General features: G+C 35.1%; 1 protein-coding gene across 18 annotated transcripts in view; it reads right to left on the bottom strand.

Moving 5' to 3' along the window:
* The window catches only part of SOX6 (SRY-box transcription factor 6), a 655048-nt gene that overhangs the window by 273938 nt on the left and 358917 nt on the right, over nucleotides 1-22193 (bottom strand). For all 18 annotated transcript variants that reach the window (XM_066365360.1, XM_066365351.1, XM_066365321.1 and 15 more), the window contains one exon: nucleotides 4772-4861. In XM_066365360.1, the coding sequence (XP_066221457.1) occupies nucleotides 4772-4861 (90 nt within the window). The remainder of the gene's footprint in view (nucleotides 1-4771; nucleotides 4862-22193) is intronic.

The raw sequence follows: 22193 nt of genomic DNA, 5'->3' as shown, positions 1-22193 counted from the left end.
AAGACTATTTCCCAAAAGCAAGCAAAAAATTAATTATTATAAAGAAAACATCAAAGCAAATTACAAAATCTGTTTTTTTTCCAAACAAAACATTATTGAGGGACATGGAATAATTGAATAAATTATTTTTTGTTTGTTTTTTCTTTATATTGAATTTATTTACATAGCACTGTTTAACAAAATTATACAGGTTTCAAGTGCATAATTCCATAACATATCATCTGTTATGGATCTATTATGTATTGTGTGTTCACTACCCAAAGTCTAGTCCAGGAGTCCCCAAACTTTTTACACAGGGGGCCAGTTCACTGTCCCTCAGACCATTGGAGGGCTGGACTATAAAAAAAAACTATGAACAAATCCCTATGCACACTGCACATATCTTATTTTAAAGTAAAAAAAAACAAAAAACAAAAAACGGGAACAAATACAATATTTAAAATAAAGAACAAGTAAATTTAAATCAACAAACTGACCAGTATTTCAATGGGAACTATGCTCCTCTCACTGACCACCAATGAAAGAGGTGCCCCTTCCGGAAGTGTGGCGGGGGCCGGATAAATGGCCTCAGGGGGCCACATGCGGCCAGCAGGCCGTAGTTTGGGGACCCCTGGTCTAGTCTCCTTCCATCACCATTTATCTCCCATACCCTTCTCCAACTCCTCCTATCTCCCTCCCCTGACAATAAAAAATTGAATAAATTATTTTGAATAGAAAAATTCAATACTACAAAGATGTAATTTTACCTCACTCATAGTTTTATATAAAGGTAATACAATCTTTTAAGATATCACTTTGGAATTTTAATTAACAATTTATAATTATAAGTCAAAAATAAATTTTAGAGAAGTATGCAAACATCTTAAAGAAACATTATGAATGTGGTCTTGCAACACTTTTCAAAAATACTGTAAAGCAAAAGTGATTAATATAGCAGAGCACTACCCGAAGTTTTGATGGAAAAATCAATGAGAATGGAAACAGAAACTGAGAAATGGTTCCAAATATGCAATCAGTATGTAATAAAAGATGTTATTTCAAGTCAGAAGTGATAAGGTGATTTATTTATAAATGATACAGAAATATTTGGTTAACTGCTTGAGAAAAGTCTTAAGCTATACATTTGGATAAAATTATACATAAAAATATATTCAAGAGGATTTAAAGAATTAAATGTGTAGAAATAAAAAGAATTGAAAAATATACAGAACATTATCTAATCTCAGAGTGGGGGAAACCATCTAAACAACTTTCCAACAGGGAAAGAGAAAATATTAAAAAAAAGGAAGGGAAAGATTTGATCACAAAACCATAAAGAAAATAACAAAATGTGACATATATGACAGAGAAAGATTAAGAGTACCATTTAAATACACAGGGTGGGAAAAAAGTATATTTAGAGTTATGAACACTGGAAAAACAAGAGTTTATTATTGTTTTATTACTTATTGAATTTTTTTCCATATGAACAACTGTAAACCTACTTTTGTCCCACCCTGTACATTAGGAGTCTTACAAAATCATAATAACTAGATAAATCCTTTAAAGAAAAATTGGGTACACAACATAAATTGGCACTTCACAAAGGAAGAGATGTTTAGTATAAATGAATTTATGTAAAATTCTTTATTCTCAATAAAGAAATTCAAAATAATTTACCAATAGTATGTTATATTCTTTTATCAAATTGGCAAGTAACTTTTAAGACAGTAACACTTGTTATTGAGAGTAAGGGAATAAGACTTGCAGATACTTCTGGTGAGAGCACAGAAATACTATACCCTTCCTGAAGGGCAATGTAGCAATATGTATCAAAAGCCTTTTCAGAGAGAACAACTCTTTGACCCAGGAATGTCACTGTTTAATAACTTTATTCTAAGAAATTAGCCACTACTAGGTACTGAGGAATATTAAAATATTATCTATGTTCAAGATTTTTTAAAATAATGATAAAATACGAAGCCAACTGAAATATTGAATAAATGACTCAGATAAATTATGAGAACCTTGCTTTATGCAATATTTTCTGCAAAAAAGAAAAATGACATAATCATTGGGAAATTCACAATATATCTTTAAGTGAGATAGATAGACTACAAAGGAATAGTAAAAAAGAATGATCAGGCTGTGGCACAGTAGAGCTTTGGACTAGGACGCAGAAGACCCAGGTTCAAAACCCTAGGGTCGCCAGCTTGAGCATGGGCTTATCCAGCTTGAGTGAGGGCTCACCAGCTTGAGTATGGCATCATAGATATAGACATTACCCCATGGTTGCTGGCTTGAGCCCTAAGGTCGCTGTCTTGAAGCCCAAGGTCACTGGTTTGAGCCAAAGGTCACTGGCTTGAGCAAGGGGTCACTCGTTCTGCTGTAGCACGCCCCCCCCCCTTGATCAAGGCACATGTGAGAAAGGCAATCAATGAACAACTAAGGTGCCACAACAAAGAACTGATGCTTCTCATTTCTCTCCCTTCCTGTCTGTCTGTCCCTATACGTCCTTCTCTCTCTCCATGTCACACACACAAAAAAATATTCAGATAGAATTAAAAGACCGTTTTAATAGCTATGAATTTTATAATGAGGGGAAAAAACAGTTAGTAAAAATGTACAATGCTTGAGATATAATATTAAATACTGATAAGCCACAATAGTGTTATTTCTTGGATAAAGTATATAGATCATTTCAACATTTCAGAATAGTTATAACTAAATTATGTGGATAATAACTGGCCTGACCTCACCTAGACTAAAAATGTACACTGAGTATTAGCAGTGGTTGAATTACTCTATGAACACTAATTTTCTTTTCATTTTCATTATATTACCTTTATGTTTTCTGTATAGTTTTATGGTGACAAAATATTAGGATGTAAGAAGAGACCATTATGTAGAAAAAAATCAAAGTGAAAGATATAATAAGAATCTTATCTTCTATGCCCATAAAGCTGAGAGTAGCGCACAGATGACAGTTCACATACCTCATAAGGAGTCCAGAAAAACAAGTTAAAGAATTTGAAAAGCCTAATTTTGCATGTTTCACTTTTGAGGCTTATGAATTTTGAATATCTGAGACTAGTACAACTTTCACATTTTGACTTTATAATTAGAATTAAAAATAAAGTGAGATGGGAAGTGGGAGCAGAGGAGAGAAGATAACCTGGTACTTGTAAACCCGATGCTTAATCATAACATAATAAATGTTAGTTTCCACATTACTAAGAGAAAGCAAGACCCCTATCATTCATGCTTGCAAAAGCTTGCCTTTGCATAAACCATTTCTGTTCTCACTGTTATAAAACCAATGACTTTGGAAAAGGAAGAAAAAACAGAATGACATGCAAAGTAGCACACACCATGTTATTGCAGCTGGATAAAGAATATGTCGCTAATGACTTTCTTTCTACCCATCAGTTATACGTTGAGTTTCTCTTTTTTTTTCCCAAAATGAAGTGGCCTTCATAAGTACAAAACAGAAACAGCGCAATTCAAACTATTACTCACTTTCTACTTGATTCTGATACTGTACTGGATAATGAAATGTTATTAATTATTCCATGGGAATGAGATGAATTTCTTTTCTCTTTATTTGAGTTGAATGTCACATGCCTGACCCCTAGGCAATTTTCTGTACTAAATTCAAAATAACATTTTCATCAGATAGTTATTGCCAAATATTCATTTTAAATGAGATATTTATTATCCGTGACCAATAGGAAGATTCACCTTATAAATTCAGAAAACTAATCTAATTAACTTCTCAAATTATTAGTACAAGTCAGAGTGATGACTGTCTGTAAGGAACTGACTGAATTACTTAATGACCATGGATTCTATTCATGATTCCAAAAACTAATAATACAGAATTTCACTTCCATAAAAGAATCAACAAGAGAGTTAGGCATGAAGTAGATAACTTCTTCACTGGTAGGATAACTTAATTCTGTAATGTAATGGAATTGGCCACTTCTTAACATGCATGAGAATAATAGCATCAATCACACAACTTAAAAAATTAAGATGCTCATCCTCGTCAGGGTAAGAGGTCATGGAATTTTAAATCCTGTGAAATCTATTTAAGATTAATCAACCTATCAACCTAAGGGCATGTTAACAATAACAACTACTAAAACTGACTCTCATGAGTGCTTTCTTAAGTGCCAGGTGCTATGCTAAAAGCCTTACGTGTATTAATGAGCCTGTGAGGTAGGTACTGTTGTTATCCCCATTTTAGATACTAGGAATTCAAACACAGAGATCAGTGACTTGCCCAACCTGACTCATCTAGTAAATCACAGAGCTACGGTTTGAACCGGGAAGCGGGCCTCAGAACCACCCATATACCATTATATACAGCACATTCTATAAACTCATTGTCTATAGGTGCTACGATTGATCCTTTTTGATCAGGAAAAAAATTAAATCAATGATTTTGATTCACAAATTAAGCTATATGACTTAAAGAGGACTAAAATTGTCTTTAATTTGTTCTTCATCTTTTATGTAACATATTTCATTTTCATACCTTTCTGTTAAGTGCATAAAGCAGTTTATCCTATATTAATATATTATAGACTAATAAAAAGAGAGAGCAAAATTTTCAGTTTGTAAACATTACAAAGAATAAGAGTTCAGGGACATATTATACATTTACCCTCTCATATATAAACAAGTATTAGAGATAAGAAATAATGTTAGGGTACAGAAGATCAGCAAATATGTTGTTATACAAAATAACATCTCCACACTGATATGTTTGAAATTTTGGGTATTGTACCTTTAATTTCTCCAAGAAGTTCACTGGTATTTAGTCTTTCCATTTTTTCCTTCCAATCTTTTGAAAGTAGTTTTTCCATACAGGAGGAATCTATTAAAATAAAAAGCAAGTATTAAGTATATTACATAGATATTCTAAGTATTAAAATATTACAAATTCAGAAGGCCAGTTTATGGAAAATTTTAATTATTTAAAAACAATAAAAAAATGATCAAAGCCATTGTTTTAACCCTAGGATATAGAAATTATATTACTACATTATAAAATACCATGACACCATGACTACATTTATTTTTACAAGATTATTTAAATTATTCCCAAGGAAAAAAAAAGATAATGCTCAATAAACTTATCTTGGTATTATAATTATAGTTTTATTAATATTCAGTCTGCATTTATAATTTCTTAGACTGACAGGACAGAAAAGGGGGCTCTTTCCTACAGGTTAAGTTTAGGTAATATTCCTTTTAATCCAGGTGATTCTTTTTTAATTTCAAGAAAAATGTGTGTGCTATTCAAGGAAGAACAACAATTCTTCAAGGGAGAAAACACAAGAAATCATTCAGACACTTTCATAAAATACCCATTTATTTAGAAAAATGCAAAGAAAATAAAGTCAATATAATGAAAACTATTAATGCATTTCTCTTATGTAAAAAGAGATGTATATTCTTTTCAAGAAATACTTATTTAAACATTTTTGCCCTATTGCATTTCTAAGTAGCACACTAAAGTACAAGGAGTGATTACACTTCTTTCTATAAAGATTCATAAAAGTTACAGAAAATTAAACTTTAGAATATTCTAATAATTAGAAAATTTTTATCAATGAGTTTTTCCTCTCTGTTCAGATGGATCTGCAACTGAAGCTACTGCTTACAACTATTTACATGTATCTGTTATGCCTCAAATCTTAACAAATAGGGCGTATTTCCAAACAAGAATGCAGATTTAAATACTAAATCCTTAGTGTGAAGCATACTCCCATTAAACTTTAACATTCCAAGTGTCAAAAGAGGTTAACATTCTGATAACTTCTTTTTAAAATTACATTTAAATTGTTAGTTACTCCATGTCCAAATGCCTTTCCTCTCCCATATCAGTACCTATTTCTTTGGCATTTTTCTTTCTTTTTTTTTTTTTCCTTCCAACTTCTAAATCCTCCTTGAATTTTTCAGAATGACAGTAAGGTCAAGATGGATCTAAAAGGTTTTAGAAACTAGATAAACTTTAGAAAAAGACAGTGAGCCCTGGGTAAAAGATGAGAAGGCCACTGCATGATTAGAAAGTATTGGTGAAAACAATTAACATTTGTTCATGACATGATCAATCAATCAAGGAATGGATAGAATCCAGACAGTGTGTCCTGGAACGGCTGACGAAGAGCAACCATACTAGCTCGCTGTCACAGACACTAACGTTCTTTCCAAATGGAAGCCAGCTTGATTCGATTAAGAGAAAGCTCCCTGCCCCTTCCCTCACATCTTCTCTTAACTTCCTTCTTTCTTTCCATTCTTTCTTATTAAACTTGTCTTAGGCTGCAACAAGTGACCTACCACTGTTATTAAACACTGGATTCTGAGTGACCTTCTGATAGGGCCTACATGCATATACTTATGTTCAGTTGGTATCTAATTTCCAAAAGGATCTCTTGCTATGTTTATTTTAAATTCAGAAACAAGGTGTACCCTTTCTTCTATACATATTTTGTATTTATGCTAAAGTCATAAAAAAGATAATACTGAGTCTTAAGAGTTATGAAGCCAGTTTTGAAAGCCATGCTTATCAGAGATTAATTTTTCGCAAACAGGGTTTACATTTCTGAGAGAGATTGAAGAAACATCAGATCATGAATAAGAATAATCAACAAAGCATCTTGAACTTCCTAGCCTACCCAGTTTTGTTACTTTTTTTTGCACCAATCTGCTAATTGCTAATATAAGTTCTAACACATAACTTGTTTTGTTAAAATTTGAGTTGAGAGCATATGTAATGGTAAAAGACAAAAGCCCAGTTTACTAGTAATAATCACAAACTCACACAGCAAGTTCATACACTAGGATTAAAAACACAATAAATATAAAATAGTTAAAATATGTCTCTCATTTCTATAAATAAACGTGAAATCTTTCAGAGCTCCAAGAAAAGAATGCTTAAACTTCATGGGAGAAAAATAGAACTATATGGACAACAGGAACACACCCTTCAAACATAAATCAAACCATGTGCACACAGCTTTACATAAAAGCTACTCATTAATAAAATGGCTAATAACTTCAAAGCATTTCACATTCCTATTAGAAAATTAGTCCTCAGTGTAATGCTAAATTAATCTAGCTATATGAGTTCCCATTTTAGTAGAAGAAACTGAAGGGAAAAATAAAGCACCCTTTACATGTCTCTCTTACAGCTAATGAAAAAATATATAATAACAATAACTGATTGCCTTTATCTATGGGACAATACAGCTTACTACATACAATCTTATCAACATTCAAACTCAATGCTGAGATTCCAGGGAGATTCAAAACACTGAGGAAGTTTCTTGAAACAATTATCTGACTGCCAACCACTAAGGGCATATCACAGTTAGTACTAAGCTCACTCCATACTATAATGGAAGGCAAGTGCAGAAAAGAGAAAAAAGACCCCCCAAAAATACAGATTGTTCACAAATTTCACATAGGCAGAAGGTCATCACTGACAGATTTCTGACTTGAAATGAGAAAATATGTAATACAGTTATAAATAAAAATTTATATTTTAAGATTTCCCATTCAAAACAATATCCAGGTAAGAGTAGAAATTAAAAGTGAGTATTCATCATCCTTTTGCCAATGTCTCAACTATATTAATAGGACACTATCTTTACAGAGGTACCTGATCAGGTCAGACTTTGCCCAAGCATAGATGCAAAAAACAAAGTTGAAGTAAGTAAAGAACTCCAGTTTGCATCATGTCCATGAGAAGAGTAGGACCGACTGTGAAATGACTTTAGCTCAGCAGTCAGGCAGGATTCCAAATAGAAAATAAGTACTGAACATCACCCAACTATTCTTGGATTAACTCAGAAAAAATATGTTTTACATAATTGACTTGAAAACAACTAATAGAGTTATGATGGTGTCACAGTCCTCAAAACAATATAACAATATACAGTATATATTACATTACCTGAGTTTGACTATTCAAATTTTAGTATTTTGACAGAGTTGCCTTCAGCTAAAAAATAGAAGAGAAGCTAAATAGCTTTTGGAAATTGAGAGATAGTTATAGTATAAAAAGTTCACCATAAAATGTACATATTAAAAATGAATGTTAGGGCCCTGGCCGGTTGGCTCAGTGGTAGAGCCTCGGCCTGGTGTGCGGGGGACCTGGGTTCAATTCCCGGCCAGGGCACATAGGAGAAGCGCCCATTTGCTTCTCCACCCCCTCCTCCTTCCTCTCTGTCTCTCTCTTCCCCTCCCGCAGCCAAGGCTCCATTAGAGCAAAGATGGCCCGGGCGCTGGGGATGGCTCCTTGGCCTCTGCCCCAGGCGCTAGAGTGGCTCTGGTCGCGGCAGAGCGACGCCCCGGAGGGGCAGAGCATCGCCCACTGGTGGGCAGAGCGTCGCCCCTGGTGGGCGTGCCGGGTGGATCCCGGTCGGGCGCATGCGGGAGTCTGTCTGTTTCTCCCCGTTTCCAGCTTCAGAAAAATACAAAAAAAAAAAAAAAAAAAAAAAGAATGTCAGCCATACACCTCAGTATAAAAATGGAAAATACCAAAATTAATTCCTCTTACTTTGAAAGAATTAGCCTCCAAAAACCAATACATTGTCAATAAAAAAGTGATAATTATTTATCTTGTCCCATTTTTTAAAGTAAAATGGTTTAAAAAGAACTATAAAAATCAAGAGCTGGACCTTTAATCAAGGTCTTGATATGATCTGAATTAATTCTCAGTTGCACAGCTTTTGTTTTTTTCCTTTTCATTGCAAATTAAGTGTTTTTCAAGAAACTTTTCCAGGGGAACAAGGAAAGACACTTTAGAACTAATTTTTGATAAATATCCTGCATAATGGATTGCAAGGCAATGTTTCTGCTTTCTAAGTACCAAGGTTTTAGTCAAGGGAAGTCAAGAGTACTTTATCATGCTAATAATTAATTTTACAGTTCAAGAGAAATTCAAAGTGAGAGAATATGAGATATTTATTCCCTGATCTATATGCTGATGTTGAAAAACAATTTTAAGTTACTTCCGGTTAAACTAAGTTGCAGCAGTATTGACACGTATTCTGCACAAAATAATGATATTTCAAATGGGTTAAAGAGAATAATGGAAAATATCACAAAAATTAACTTATGAGGAATAGAAAAAGATAAATAGAAAAAATTATTGTACTTTAAAACAATTTACTTGTGAATAAACACTTATTATTCCTTTTACCTCAAAGTGATATTTAAATTTAGGAATGTTAAACCCTTAGAAACATGATATAAAAAAGTATCTGTAAAATATTTTAGTGAGAAAAAAAATGGCTGCTGCCCCTATATGCGGATATCCTCCTGCTTTAACAACTCTTTTAAGAAGATATTAAAACCAATTCATTTTCTTTTTACCATAGGAATCATACATTTCAAATGCAATAAATTCTCTCTGTATCCAAGAACAATAACTTGTCAAAAGTACACTTGACCTTGGTTTACAAGTAATGCTGACAATCTATATTTATAACCCTGCTGATCATCCATCCCACATTTTTCATTAGGAAACAGAGATGCACAAGCAAGTTACTGTACATTTTTCCACAGTGGTAAGTGCTTCAGAATACAGTGGGATAAAATTGGAGCTTGGAGAGCTTGAAGAGCACTCTTAAATTTTAATTAAAACTCTCCAAGCTCACTAAAAATAATTAGACACTAAAATGTGCCAGTTTTATTTTGAAGTCACGATAACGTACAAAGCATACTCCCTGACGACCGCTTGTGCTCTCCTCTCATTCTCCCACTCTCCAATGAAACAACTGATTTTCCCAATATGAACAAGGGGGTATAAATAGAGGCTGTTTTCAGGCCTGCTCTTCCTGCTGGGAAGCTAACAGAAAAGGCAGCAGAGTGGGTTTTTCAGACCGCACCAATTGAAACTAGTATAACTTGCCTAACCAAGAGTTCGAATCACTGACAAACTCGAGATAAAATTCAGTCTGCAAGGAGCAACACGAGTTGTATCACTGATCTTTTTTGATCCAAAAGCCAAACCTTTAACCTCTTAAATGTTTTTGCTATCTTAAAATATCTCATACAATGCTATATTCCATCCTATTTTTAGCCAAGCAGCAAGAGAAAGCATGCCTTTCCCATACAGCGGGGAATGATATAAACATCAACACAGATGCTCTGCCAGGAAGAGCTGGACTTCTCAAGCACTTGATCATTAAGGAATGCACCAACTGTTTTGGATAATCTCGTGCCAGCTCCCCTTTTGCTCCACACTCCCCTCTGGGAGTGGCCAATCTTGTCCCGGTCCTAATTTTTCATTTTACTCCTCCATAACCCCCCCATCTCCGAAAAGATGAGAAATGGCATTTATGCCTAGCAATGAAAAAGCAGGCTCACTTCCCCAAACAGACCAAAACTTTAAAACAATTAACCCTCCCCTCTTCTTTCAGATAAATTACTAAGTATAAAATGCAATCTGTTTCCTTTGTTTATTCAATATGAACAATTTGTAAATGACTCAAGGATAAAATTCAGAAAATGTTGTGCTAAATTAGAACCATTATAAACATGCTAATGACTCAATGCTTGAGTAAAACATGCATGATCTGTGTGAAGAAATAGATTTAGTTCTTATGAAATCTGTTGTGCTGCCTTAAAACAATTTGGTCATTAAATCAGATATATTTCTTCCAGGAAAAATGTAATTCCACAACCACTTTACTAGATAGTGTACAGAAAGATCGAGAGAGAGAAAGAGAGAAAGAAGAGGGGAAGGGAGAAAGAGAGAGAGGGAGAGAAAGAGTCTGTCAGGAGGAGCATTTGCAAGTGTCATTAGAACTGTTAGATGGAAGATTTGGGCATCTTCATAAGGGAGAAAAAACCCTACATTTAAAATCTGCCAGAAATACACATGCAACCTCAAAATACACATACAATATTATCACACTATGTGCAATATTCTCTTTGCATTGTTTTTATCTACCAAAGTTTTGATAATTTTTTTAGGGGCTCCTTAAACCTGGGACTTAACATACATTCCTGGAATTCACATTGTTACGTATGTACAGGTAAGAGATATCGCTTTCATCTGTTTTCCAAGGCTGCTTAGCACCTAGAACAATATCAGAGGGATTATTCAAAACCAAATTCCTTTCTCATATCCATCAAAGTATAACTGCTAATTGGTAGCAGTTGTCAATGCCAATATAGAAAGAGAGGAAAACATCCAGCAGGTGACTCAGAAGCTCACAGCCTGCTGCTGTAATTGAGAGACTTTGATGATCATTAAGACAAACACCCCCATTTCAGAAATGAGGAAACAATCAAGAAAGTAACTTGCCTTGCACAAGGTCAAACACTCGTGACTGAGCCCTGACGTCAGTTCATTGATAGTTTTACTGAAATGACTACTTAAATTATTATTTGAACATCAGTTTTATAGCTTCTGCTTCAGATGTGGAGTGAAGCACCATAGTTCTTTGGAGAAGGGTGCTAAAGATTCAAGTATTTCAGTAAAAGTCAGTAGTGTTCAACAGCCAACTCTCCCATACACATTCCATTACATTGCTCCTCCATATTACCTTTCATTTCCATAATGCCTTATCTTGTTTGAACTGAGGGCTTTCTTTTCTTGAATATCATCTATTAAGAAACAGTTAAGATGCTACTTAAAGATATTGTTGAACTCTAAAAGTACTTTGTTTCAAATTAGGTTTTATCTTCAGTTAGAAGAAGTAAATGTGCAGCCTAATACCTTGTTTTTTCACTGTTGCTCACTACTCACACCATGTTGATATCTACCACAACTCCTATGTAGTGAAATGTTCCATTAGAAACTACAGCCATCAGCCCTGGTCGGTTGGCTCAGTGGTAGAGCATTGGCCTAGTGTGTGGAAATTCCGGGTTAAAATCCTGGTCAGGATACACAGGAGAAATGACCATTTGCTTCTCTACCCCTCCCCTTCCCCTTTCTCTCTGTCTCTCTCCCTCCCCTCCCTCCTTTCCCAAAGCCATGGCTAAAATGGTTCGAGCAATTTGACTCCAGGCAATGAGGATGGCTCCATGGCCTCACTTTAGGCACTGAAATAGCTCGGTTGCCAAGTAATGGAGCAGTGGTCCCAGATGGGCAGAGTATCGCCCTGTAGGGGGCTTGCTGGGTGGATCCTGGTAGGGGCATATGCAGGAGTCTATCTCTGCCTCCCTGCCTACCACCTCTCACTTAATAAGAAAGAAAGAAAGAAAAAGAAAGAAAGAAAAGAAAAGAAAAGAAAGAAAGAAAGAAAGAAAGAAAGAAAGAAAGAAAGAAAGAAAGAAAGAAAGAAAGAAAGAAAAGCTACAGCTGTCCCTATTACTGAAATATTACTCATCATGACACCCTTTGCCAAAGGCCAAAGTGTTCAAGCAATATAACATTGCTCTTTGGGTTCTACAAATGTTTGAGTTCATTTTGACTTTTTCAAATACATACTTAACTCCTTAAAAAAAAAACTGTATTAGATTGTGGAAACAATTTTGAGTGATTAATATGTCCTATATTCCATCTTTTATGTTTGGGAGAAATACGTCTTGAACGCCACTGTTGTCCTGATGCATCTGTCAATTGCAGTACACTGCAGCCTGCCTCCTCCTACTCCACCCAGCCACACAGAGAGGAGTTGACCCAGGAACTATCTGGAAAGGCTCTTATGCTCAGGTTGGAAGCAATAAGCATGTGAGCTTGAGACTGTTATGGCCATGCTCCCAGCACATGAAGTAAGACTGTCGGCAATAAGAGTGAATGAAGCCAAAAATACAAAGAAAACTGGAGAGAAGCAAAGATAAAAAGAGAAAAAAAATCTTTACACGATGTTAGCACATTTACATCCAAAAATAACTAAAACCAAATTCTGCTTCTGGGCTTCTTGGTAATGTAAGCCAATATATTCCTGTTTTTGCTTAAGCTAGTTTGAGTTGGGTTTCTGCCAGTTACAACTATAATAAAATAAACAATAGAAAACCATAACAAAAGCTGTCATACACATTCAAATGTGTTATGTTTCAGATTTTAACACACTGGAAACCACCAATGCATTAACTGGTACTACAAGGTTAAAATATTTATTATGCATTTACGTTGAAGTAAATTTCTTGCTTTGTTGAAAAATATGCAATGACTTTACGCACTTATAAAACTACTATTTATAATTATTTAGCTATCCGAATAGGATTTTTTAATATCACACAGCCTAAAGAAACTACAGTAGAAATAAAGTGGAAACTGAGCCTCATTGCACACACACACACAAAACAACAACAACTCCCATCTAAGATCAATAAGCACCAATTTCAGTTCTGTGTTCTCAAAACAGCTTCACTGCTCTGGTTAATGGATTTTATATTTAATGTTACAGTATAGAATAAAATTATAAAATATATTTTTCTGATAAAATATTCCTTCTTATCTGTTTTATTTATGCATTGGCAACCCATAAAAGGTCCATTTAAAATAAGGTTTTAAGGGCCCTACATAATCTGGCCCTAGTGATTCATCTCTTCCTCTTACATGAAACTCTTCATTCTCTTCCAATGAGAACATCAAACATATCTCAATCTACTGTACATACCTGGTGCTTTTTCACTTCCACACCTTTGGTTATGAAATCCTCCTGACCAAAACGTCTCTATAGCCTTCTTGATGCTTATGAAAAACCCTCCTGTTCTGTAGTGCTACATTAAATACCACCTCTTCATCACTTCTTCACTTCAAACATAAATCCCCATCCTCTGTAAAGCAAAATAACACTTGCCAAGCACATACTATTTGTCAGTCACTGTGCTTTTTATATTCTTTTCATGTATCAACTCATTAACTCAGAACTTCACAACTCTTTCTTATACATCTACTGCTGCCATTACTTATCAGTTTTAGCATCATATAATTAAGTATATGGTCAAGTTGGAAGTGCATTACTCTAACTAAATATTAAGTGACTTGATGGTGAGGAAATGATTCTAATACCTTTTTGTGTTCTTTCATAATACTTAACCCACAGCTCTGCACATAGTAAGTACTAAAACAAACTTCTTAATATAGTACTAAAAAAGATCATATTTTTGTTATGTCAAGTAGCAACAGAACTACTTGTTCTTTAATTAAGTATATTGATGTGTAATTTAATATAAATCATATAATAAATTCATCCAATTTAAATGTAAATTTAATGAATTTATCAAATTACACATTCATGTAGCTGCCACCCCAAAGAAGATATAGATAGAACATTTCCAAAAAATTATCTTGTGTTCTCTTTCAGTCAATCATTCGTATTCCTAGCCCCAGACAACCTCTGATCTGATTTCTATTACTATAGGATATTTTTGCCTACCCTTGTATTTATTTTTTTTTAAAGTATACAGTATGTTCCTTGTGGACATGTGGTGTTCTCATCCTTTTGGGCTATTAGAAATAAAGTTAATATAAAAATTCATTCATAAGTCTTTTTATGAATATGTGTCTTGTTCCCTCTAAAAATGGAATTTCTTCTAAACATGGAGTTGTTATGTGCTTGAGTTTATAAGAAATTGCCAAAATATTTTCTAAAGTTCTTGCATCATTTTAAATTTCTACCAGCAATGCCTGAGAGTTCTAGTTGCTTTATATTCTCATTAATGCTACTTATGTTAGTACTTTAATTTTAGTCATTCTAGGAAGTATACAATGGTATCTTAGTGTGGTTTTTTCACTTACATTTACATTTCCTTGATGACTAGAGAACAAAATATATTTTCATGTGCTTACTGACAATTTACATATCTTCTTTTGTGAAGTAGTAGTCAAATATTTTGCCCCTTTTTATATTGAACCACATGTCTTTTTCTTAGTTTTATTAGCTACTTTTATATTTATATAAAATTTATAAAATGCACATATTATATACTCTATACAAATTTAAGAATTATTTATGTATATGTGATGCATATCTTTTGTCAGATATATGTATTGTAAATATTTTGCCCAGTCTGTAGCATGCCTTTTTTATTTCCACAAGTTGCTTTTTGAGGAGCCATTGGTTTTTATTTTGATGATATCCAATTACCAAGGTTTTGCTTTATAAGTAGCATTTTCTGATTCCCATCTAAGAAAACTTTGTTTATACCAAGATCACAAAGACTTTCTCCTGTTGCAAAAACTCCATAGATTAAGTGTTCTATTTAGGCCTATAATGCATGTTGAATTATCTTGTGTGTGTAGATCTATTTCTGAATTCTCTGTTCTGATCTACTGATCAATTCATTGTCTACCAAGGCCAACTGTTTTAATTATTGTTGCTTTACAGTAAGTCTTGCATTAACATAGAGTAAGTTTCCTAAATTTGTTCTATTTCAAATTTGTTTTGGCTATACGAGGTCATTTGCATTTCCATATAAATTTTAGAATCAACTTGCCTGTACAAAAAAAAAAAAAGACATTGGATTTTTATTCTGTATTTCTTGACTCTGTAGATTGACTTTAGTCTTTTATTATTTTAAATATAAATATTTAAAGCTATTAATTTCCCTCAAAGTAATAATTTAGCTGCATCCCACATATTTTTGATAGGTTCTATTTTCATTACCACTCACTTTAACATATTTTATAATTTTCCCCGTTACTTTTTTTCTTTATATATGGTTTATTTAGAAGAGTGTGGCTTAATTGCCAAATATTTTGGAATATTAAGAATTTTCTTTTGTTGTCTATTTGTAATTTATTTCCATTGTGGTCAGAGACAATACTCTATGTGATTTGAATCCTTTTATGTGTATTGAGATTTGTTTTATGGTCCAGAATATGCTTATGTTGTGGGATGTTCTATATTCACTTGAAAAGAATAATTACTCTGCAATTTTTTAATGTAGTACTCAATGTCAATTAGGTCAGGTTTATTGATAATATTGTTTGAGTCTTTTCTATTCTTATAGATTTTTTTCTTTTTTTCAGATTTTAAAAGAGTATTGAAATCTCTAAGAATAATTAGATTATAGATTAGTTTTCTTTTTCTTTTTAGTTCTGTCAACTTTTTGTTTCATGTACTATGTTTTGAACCTCTGCTATTAGATGCATACACATCTAAAAATGGTAGGACTTCTTAATGAACTGGCTTTTCAAACTTTATGAAATATCTTTATCTCTGTTAATATTATTTTCCTGAGGTCTACCTTTATATCAATATAGTCACATCAGCTTTCTTTTTACTAATGTTTGTATAGTGTATCTTTGGCCATTCTTTAGCTTTTAACCTATCCACATCTTTTTTTTTTTTTTTCTGAAGTGAGAAGTAGGGAGCAGCAGAGAGACTCCTGCATATGTCCGACTGGGATCCCCCGGCATGCCCACTAGGGGGCAATGCTTGGCCCACCTGGGGCATTGCTCTGCTGCAACCAGATCCATTCTAGCACCTGAGGTGGAGGCCATGGAGCCATCCTCAGTGCCTGGGCCAACTTTGCTCCAGTGGAGCCTTGGCTGCGGGAAGGAAAGAGATAGATAGAGAGAAAGAAGAAGGGGAAGGGTGGAGAAACAGATGGGCACTTCTTCTGTGTGTCCTAGCCGGGAACTGAACCCAGGACTTCCACATACTGGGCCAATGCTCTACCACTGAGCCAACCAGCCAGGGCCTATCCACATCTTTATATTTACTGTTTCTTGTAATCGATATATTAATCAAATATTGTTATTTAATCCAATCTGATGATCTTTACCTTTCAAAATTTGTACTTGAGTTAATTTACACTTAGATACAATTATTGCTAATAGAGTTTGTTGACCATTTTTCTATATTTTTCTATATATTACCTCCGTACTTTGTTCTTTTTATCTACTTTCTTTGCATTATTTGTTTTTAGAATTGCATCTATTTCCTTCATTAGTTTGTTATCTATGTCTTTATTTTATTATACCATCAAAATTCAATATAAGAAACTTAAAATTTTCTCCATCTTTTCTTACTGATGCCATACATACAACTTCTACAAGTTTTAAATTCCACAACACATTGTTATTGTTTATACTATAGACTCAATTCATTATAGCTAAATTTACTTTTTAGAAATACAAATATCAAACCTGTCCAGTGGATCAGTGGATAGAGCATTGGCCTGGTATATGGATATCTCAGGTTTGATTCAGGCTACACAGGAGAAGCAATCATCTGCTTCTCACCCCCTACCTACTCACCCTCTCTCTCTTTTCCCCTCCTACAGCCAGTGGCTTGATTGGTTCGAGAGTCAGCTCTAGGCTCTGACAATAGCCTGGCTGGTCATAGCATCAGCCTCAGGCACTAAAAATAGCTCAGTATTCATGCATCAGCCCAGACGGGGTTGTCAGGTGGATCCTGGTCAGGGTACATTCAGGAGTATGGTGCACTATCTCCCCCCTTTTCAGCTTAAAAAAAAAGAAAGAAGAAAGAAATACAAGTGTCTTTTATGTTTGCCTTCAGATTTACCATTTTCAATAGTCTTCATTTCTTTTTAAAAATCTAAGTTTTCATTGAGAATTATTTTCCTTTAGCCTGACAAAATTTCTCTACATTTTTCTGTAATGAAAATCTGCTGGCATTAAATTCTCTGAAATTTTATTTGTCTTAATTGTTTCTATTTCATCTTCAGTTTTAAAGAATATTTTTGCTAAATATCAAATTCTTGGTGGAATTTTTTTCTTCTTTTAGAACTTGAAAAGATGTTATTGTGATGTCTCTGATTTTGTCCCCTGAAAGCTTACCACTAAATTATAAAGGCCTGTTTAAAACAGTTCATTTTATCTAGTACATCATGTCTGCCTTTCAACAACAACAACAAAAATTACAAAGCATACTAAAGGACAAAAAATAATGTTTGAAGAGACTAAAGAAACATCAGACTTAGAGTCAGATGTAACAAGAATGTTAGTAACATCAAATAAGAAGTTTTTTGGCCCTGGCCGGTTGGCTCAGTGGTAGAGCGTCGGCCTGGCGTGCGGGGGACCCAGGTTCGATTCCTGGTCAGGGCACATAGAAGAAGCGCCCATTTGCTTCTCCACCCCCCCCTTTCCTCTCTGTCTCTCTCTTCCCCTCCCGCAGCTGATGCTCCATTGGAGCCAGGATGGCCCGGGCGCTGGGGATGGCTCCTTGGCCTCTGTCCCAGGCACTAGAGTGGCTCTGGTCGCGGCAGAGCGACGCCCCGGAGGGGCAGAGCATCGCCCCCTGGTGGGCAGAGAGCCCCCCCTGGTGGGTGTGCCGGGTGGATCCCGGTCGGGTGCATGTGGGAGTCTGTCTGTCTCTCCCCGTTTCCAGCTTCAGAAAAATACAAAAAAAAAAAAAAGAAGTTTTTTAAAACTGTGATTAATATGCTAAATGATTTAATAGACTGCCTTAGATGGACTCAATTGTAGACCTGAAACATCCAAGGGGAAAATCTCTGAGCTTAAGAATATGTCAATGAAACTTTCAAAATTAAAAAGCAAAGAATTAAAAGATTGGATGGGGGGGGGATTAGGACAGAATATTAAAGAACTCTGAAACAACTGTAAATGGTATAACATGTGTCTTGAGAATACCAGGAGAATAAAGAGAGAAAGGAATAGAAAAAGAACTGGAAGTGATAATAACTAAGAATTCTCCAAAATAATAACAGACACCACACCACAGATCCAGGAAGCTCAGAGATCTTCAAGTAGAATAAATGCAAAATAAGTTTCAAAAATAATAAATAAATAAATACTAAAGTAGTCAAATTCCAGAAAAGCAAAGATAAAATCTTGAAATAAACTAAAGAGAAAAAGTACCTACATAGAGGCACAAAGATTTCAAAGGAAGAAAACTTATCAGAGAGAAAGAGGAGCATTACATAATGATAAAGGGGGTATTAGTTCAAGAAAAGATAACAATCCTTAATGTGTTTGTGCCTAAAACATACTGTCAAAATACTTTAGACAAAATTTGATACTGCAAGGAGAAACAGATAAACCCAGTCTTATAGTTGAAGACTTTAACATCCCTCTTTCAGAAATGGACTGATCCAACAGCAGAAATTCAGTAAGGATATATTTTAACTCGACAGCTTTATTATTCAACTGGACATAATGGACATCTATAAACTACTTCATCCAACATAGGCAGATTAAACATTTTATTCTTCTTTTGGGATTTTAATTGAGGTTGCATTGGACCTACATATCAGCAATGAACAAGTGGAATTAAAAATTTAAAACACAATGCATTTACAATACCACCACAAAAAGTTAAGCATTGAGGCATAAATCTAATGAAATATGTACAATATCTATATGAGGAAACTACAAATATCCAATAGGAAATATAAAAGAAGAATTAAATAAATGGAGAGACAATCATGTTTTTTGTAAATTTTAAAAAATCAAGTTGAGGAAGTTCCTCTTTATTCAAAGGCACTGATGTTTTATCATAAAGGTATACTGAATGCTGTCAAATGCTTTTCTGCATCTAGTCATATGATCATGTGATTTTTCTTCTTTAGTCTGTTAATGTGATGGATTATATTAATTGACTTTTGAAAACTGAACCAGCCTTGAATACCTAGAATAAATCCCACTTGGTTATGGTGTGTGATTCTTTTTATAATTGTTGGATTCAACTCGTTAATATTTTGTTAAGGACTTTTATATCTATATTCATGAGAGATATTACTCTGTAGTTTTTTTCTTGTAATATTTTTCTTGAATTTTGGTATTAGGGTAATGCCAGACCTATAGATTGAATTAAGATGCATTCCCTCTGTTTCTATATTATGGAAGAGATTGTAAGGAATTGGTATAATTACTTCCATAAACGGTTGGCAGAATTCACTAGTGAACCCATCTGGGCAGGGTTCTTTCTGTTTTGGGAGGTTATTTATTTTTATTTAATTTTATTAATATATATAATCCTATTCAGATAGTATTTTTCTTGTGTGAATTTTGGCATCACTGTACTAGAGGTATTTTCAACAAACGGTGCTAGAAATGAACATTTACATGTTAAAAAAAATATCTTGAAACTAGACATAGACTTTATACCCTGAAGGTGTGTATGAATTCACTCAAAATGGATTATTGACTTAAATGTAAAATGCAAAATTAGAAAACTCCTAGAAGATAACATAGGAGGAAACCTAGGTGACTTTGAGGACAGCAATGACATTTAGATCCAACCCCAAAGGCACAATCCGTGAAAGAATAACTAATTAACTGGACTTTCGTTCTTTGAAAAACAATGTAAAGAGAATGAGAAGACAATCCACAAACTAGGAGAAAAATTTGTAAAATATTTATCCAATAAATGAATTTTATCTAAAATATACAAAGAACTCTTAAAACTGAACAATAAGAATATGAACAGGCCCTGGCCGGTTGGCTCAGCAGTAGAGCGTCGGCCTGGCGTGCGGGGGACCCGGGTTCGATTCCCGGCCAGGGCACATAGGAGAAGTGCCCATTTGCTTCTCCACCCCCCCCTCCTTCCTCTCTGTCTCTCTCTTCCCCTCCCGAAGCCAAGGCTCCACTGGAGCAAAGATGGCCCGGGCGCTGGGGATGGCTCCTTGGCCTCTGCCCCAGGTGCTAGAGTGGCTCTGGTCGCAACAGAGCGACGCCCCGGAGGGGCAGAGCATCGCCCCTTGGTGGGCAGAGCGTCGCCCCTGGTGGGCGTGCCCGGTGGATCCCGGTCGGGCGCATACGGGTGTCTGTCTGACTGTCTCTCCCCATTTCCAGCTTCAGAAAAATACAAAAAATAAAAATAAAATTAAAAAAAAAGAATATGAACAACCTGGACACTTCTCCAAAGAGGACATACAGATGGCCAATAGACATATAAAAAGATGTTCAATATCCATAATCTTCAGAGAAAAGCAAATTAAAACCACAATAAGATATCACCTCACACCTCTCAGAATGGCTATCATCAATAAATCAACAAATAACAGGTGCTGGTGAAGATGTAGAGAAAAGAGAACCTTCATGCTCTATTAGTGGGAAAACAGAGGGGTGCAGCTACTGTGGAAAGTTACCTCAGAAAATTAAAAATGGAACATCCTTATGACCCAATGATTCTACTTCTGGAAATCTATCCAAAGAAACCCAAAACACTGATTCAAAAGAATATATGCATTGCTGTGTTCACTGCAGTGTTATTTACTACAGGAAAGATTTGGAAGCAGCATAAATATCCATCACTAGAGGAATGTATAAAAAAGCTGTGGTACATTTACACAATGGAATACACTCAGCCACAATAAAGAAGGAAATCTTACCTTTTGTGACAGCATGGATGAACCAGACAGCATTATGCTAAGTGAAATAAGCCAGTCAGAGAAAAACACATACCATGATTTCACTTATATGTGGAATCTAATGAACAAAATAAACTAAATTTTAAAAAGAAATGAGCAAAAGACCTAACAGACACTTTGCCTAAAAAAAATATACAGATAGCAAGCAAGTATATGAGAGGATGATCAACCTCATATGCTACTAACGAATTTCAAATAAATCCACAAAGGATACTACAACACACTTCTTAGAAAGCCCAAAATAAAATGTGGCCCATGTTCACTGTAGTATTATTTAGCCAAGACATGAAAACAACTTAAGTGTCCATAGATGGATAACTAGATCTTTAAAAATGTGATACAGGCCATGGCCGGTTGGTTCAGTGGTAGAGCATCGGCCTGGCGTGCGGAGGTCCCGGGTTCGATTCCCGGCCGGGGCACACAGGAGAAGTGCCCATCTGCTTCTCCACCCCTCCCCTTCTCCTTCCTCTCTGTCTCTCTCTTCCCCTCCCGCAGCAAGGCTCCATTGGAGCAAAGATGGCCCGGGCGCTGGGGATGGCTCCTTAACCTCTGCCCCAGGCGCTGGAGTGGCTCTGGTCGCAACAGAGCGACGCCCCGGAGGGGCAGAGTATCACACCCTGGTGGGCAGAGCGTCGCCCCCTGGTGGGCGTGCCGGGTGGATCCTGGTCGGGCGCATGCGGGAGTCTGTCTGACTGTCTCTCCCCGTTTCTAGCTTCAGGAAAATACAAAAAAAAAAAAAAAAAATGTGATACACACACACACACACACACACACACACATACACACACACACACACACACACGAATATTATTCAGCCATTAAAAAGACAAAAATCTTGCTATTTGCAATAGATGGATCTTGAGTGCACTCTGCTAAGTGAAATAAGTTAGAGAGAAAAAGACAAATATCCTATGATTTCATTCATAACTGGAATC

The sequence above is a fragment of the Saccopteryx leptura genome, chromosome 1, assembly GCF_036850995.1.
Source record: "Saccopteryx leptura isolate mSacLep1 chromosome 1, mSacLep1_pri_phased_curated, whole genome shotgun sequence".
NCBI classification, from domain to species: Eukaryota; Metazoa; Chordata; class Mammalia; order Chiroptera; family Emballonuridae; genus Saccopteryx; species Saccopteryx leptura.
Note: the sequence above shows the minus strand (reverse complement) of the source record. Positions and strands in the feature narration are given on the sequence as shown.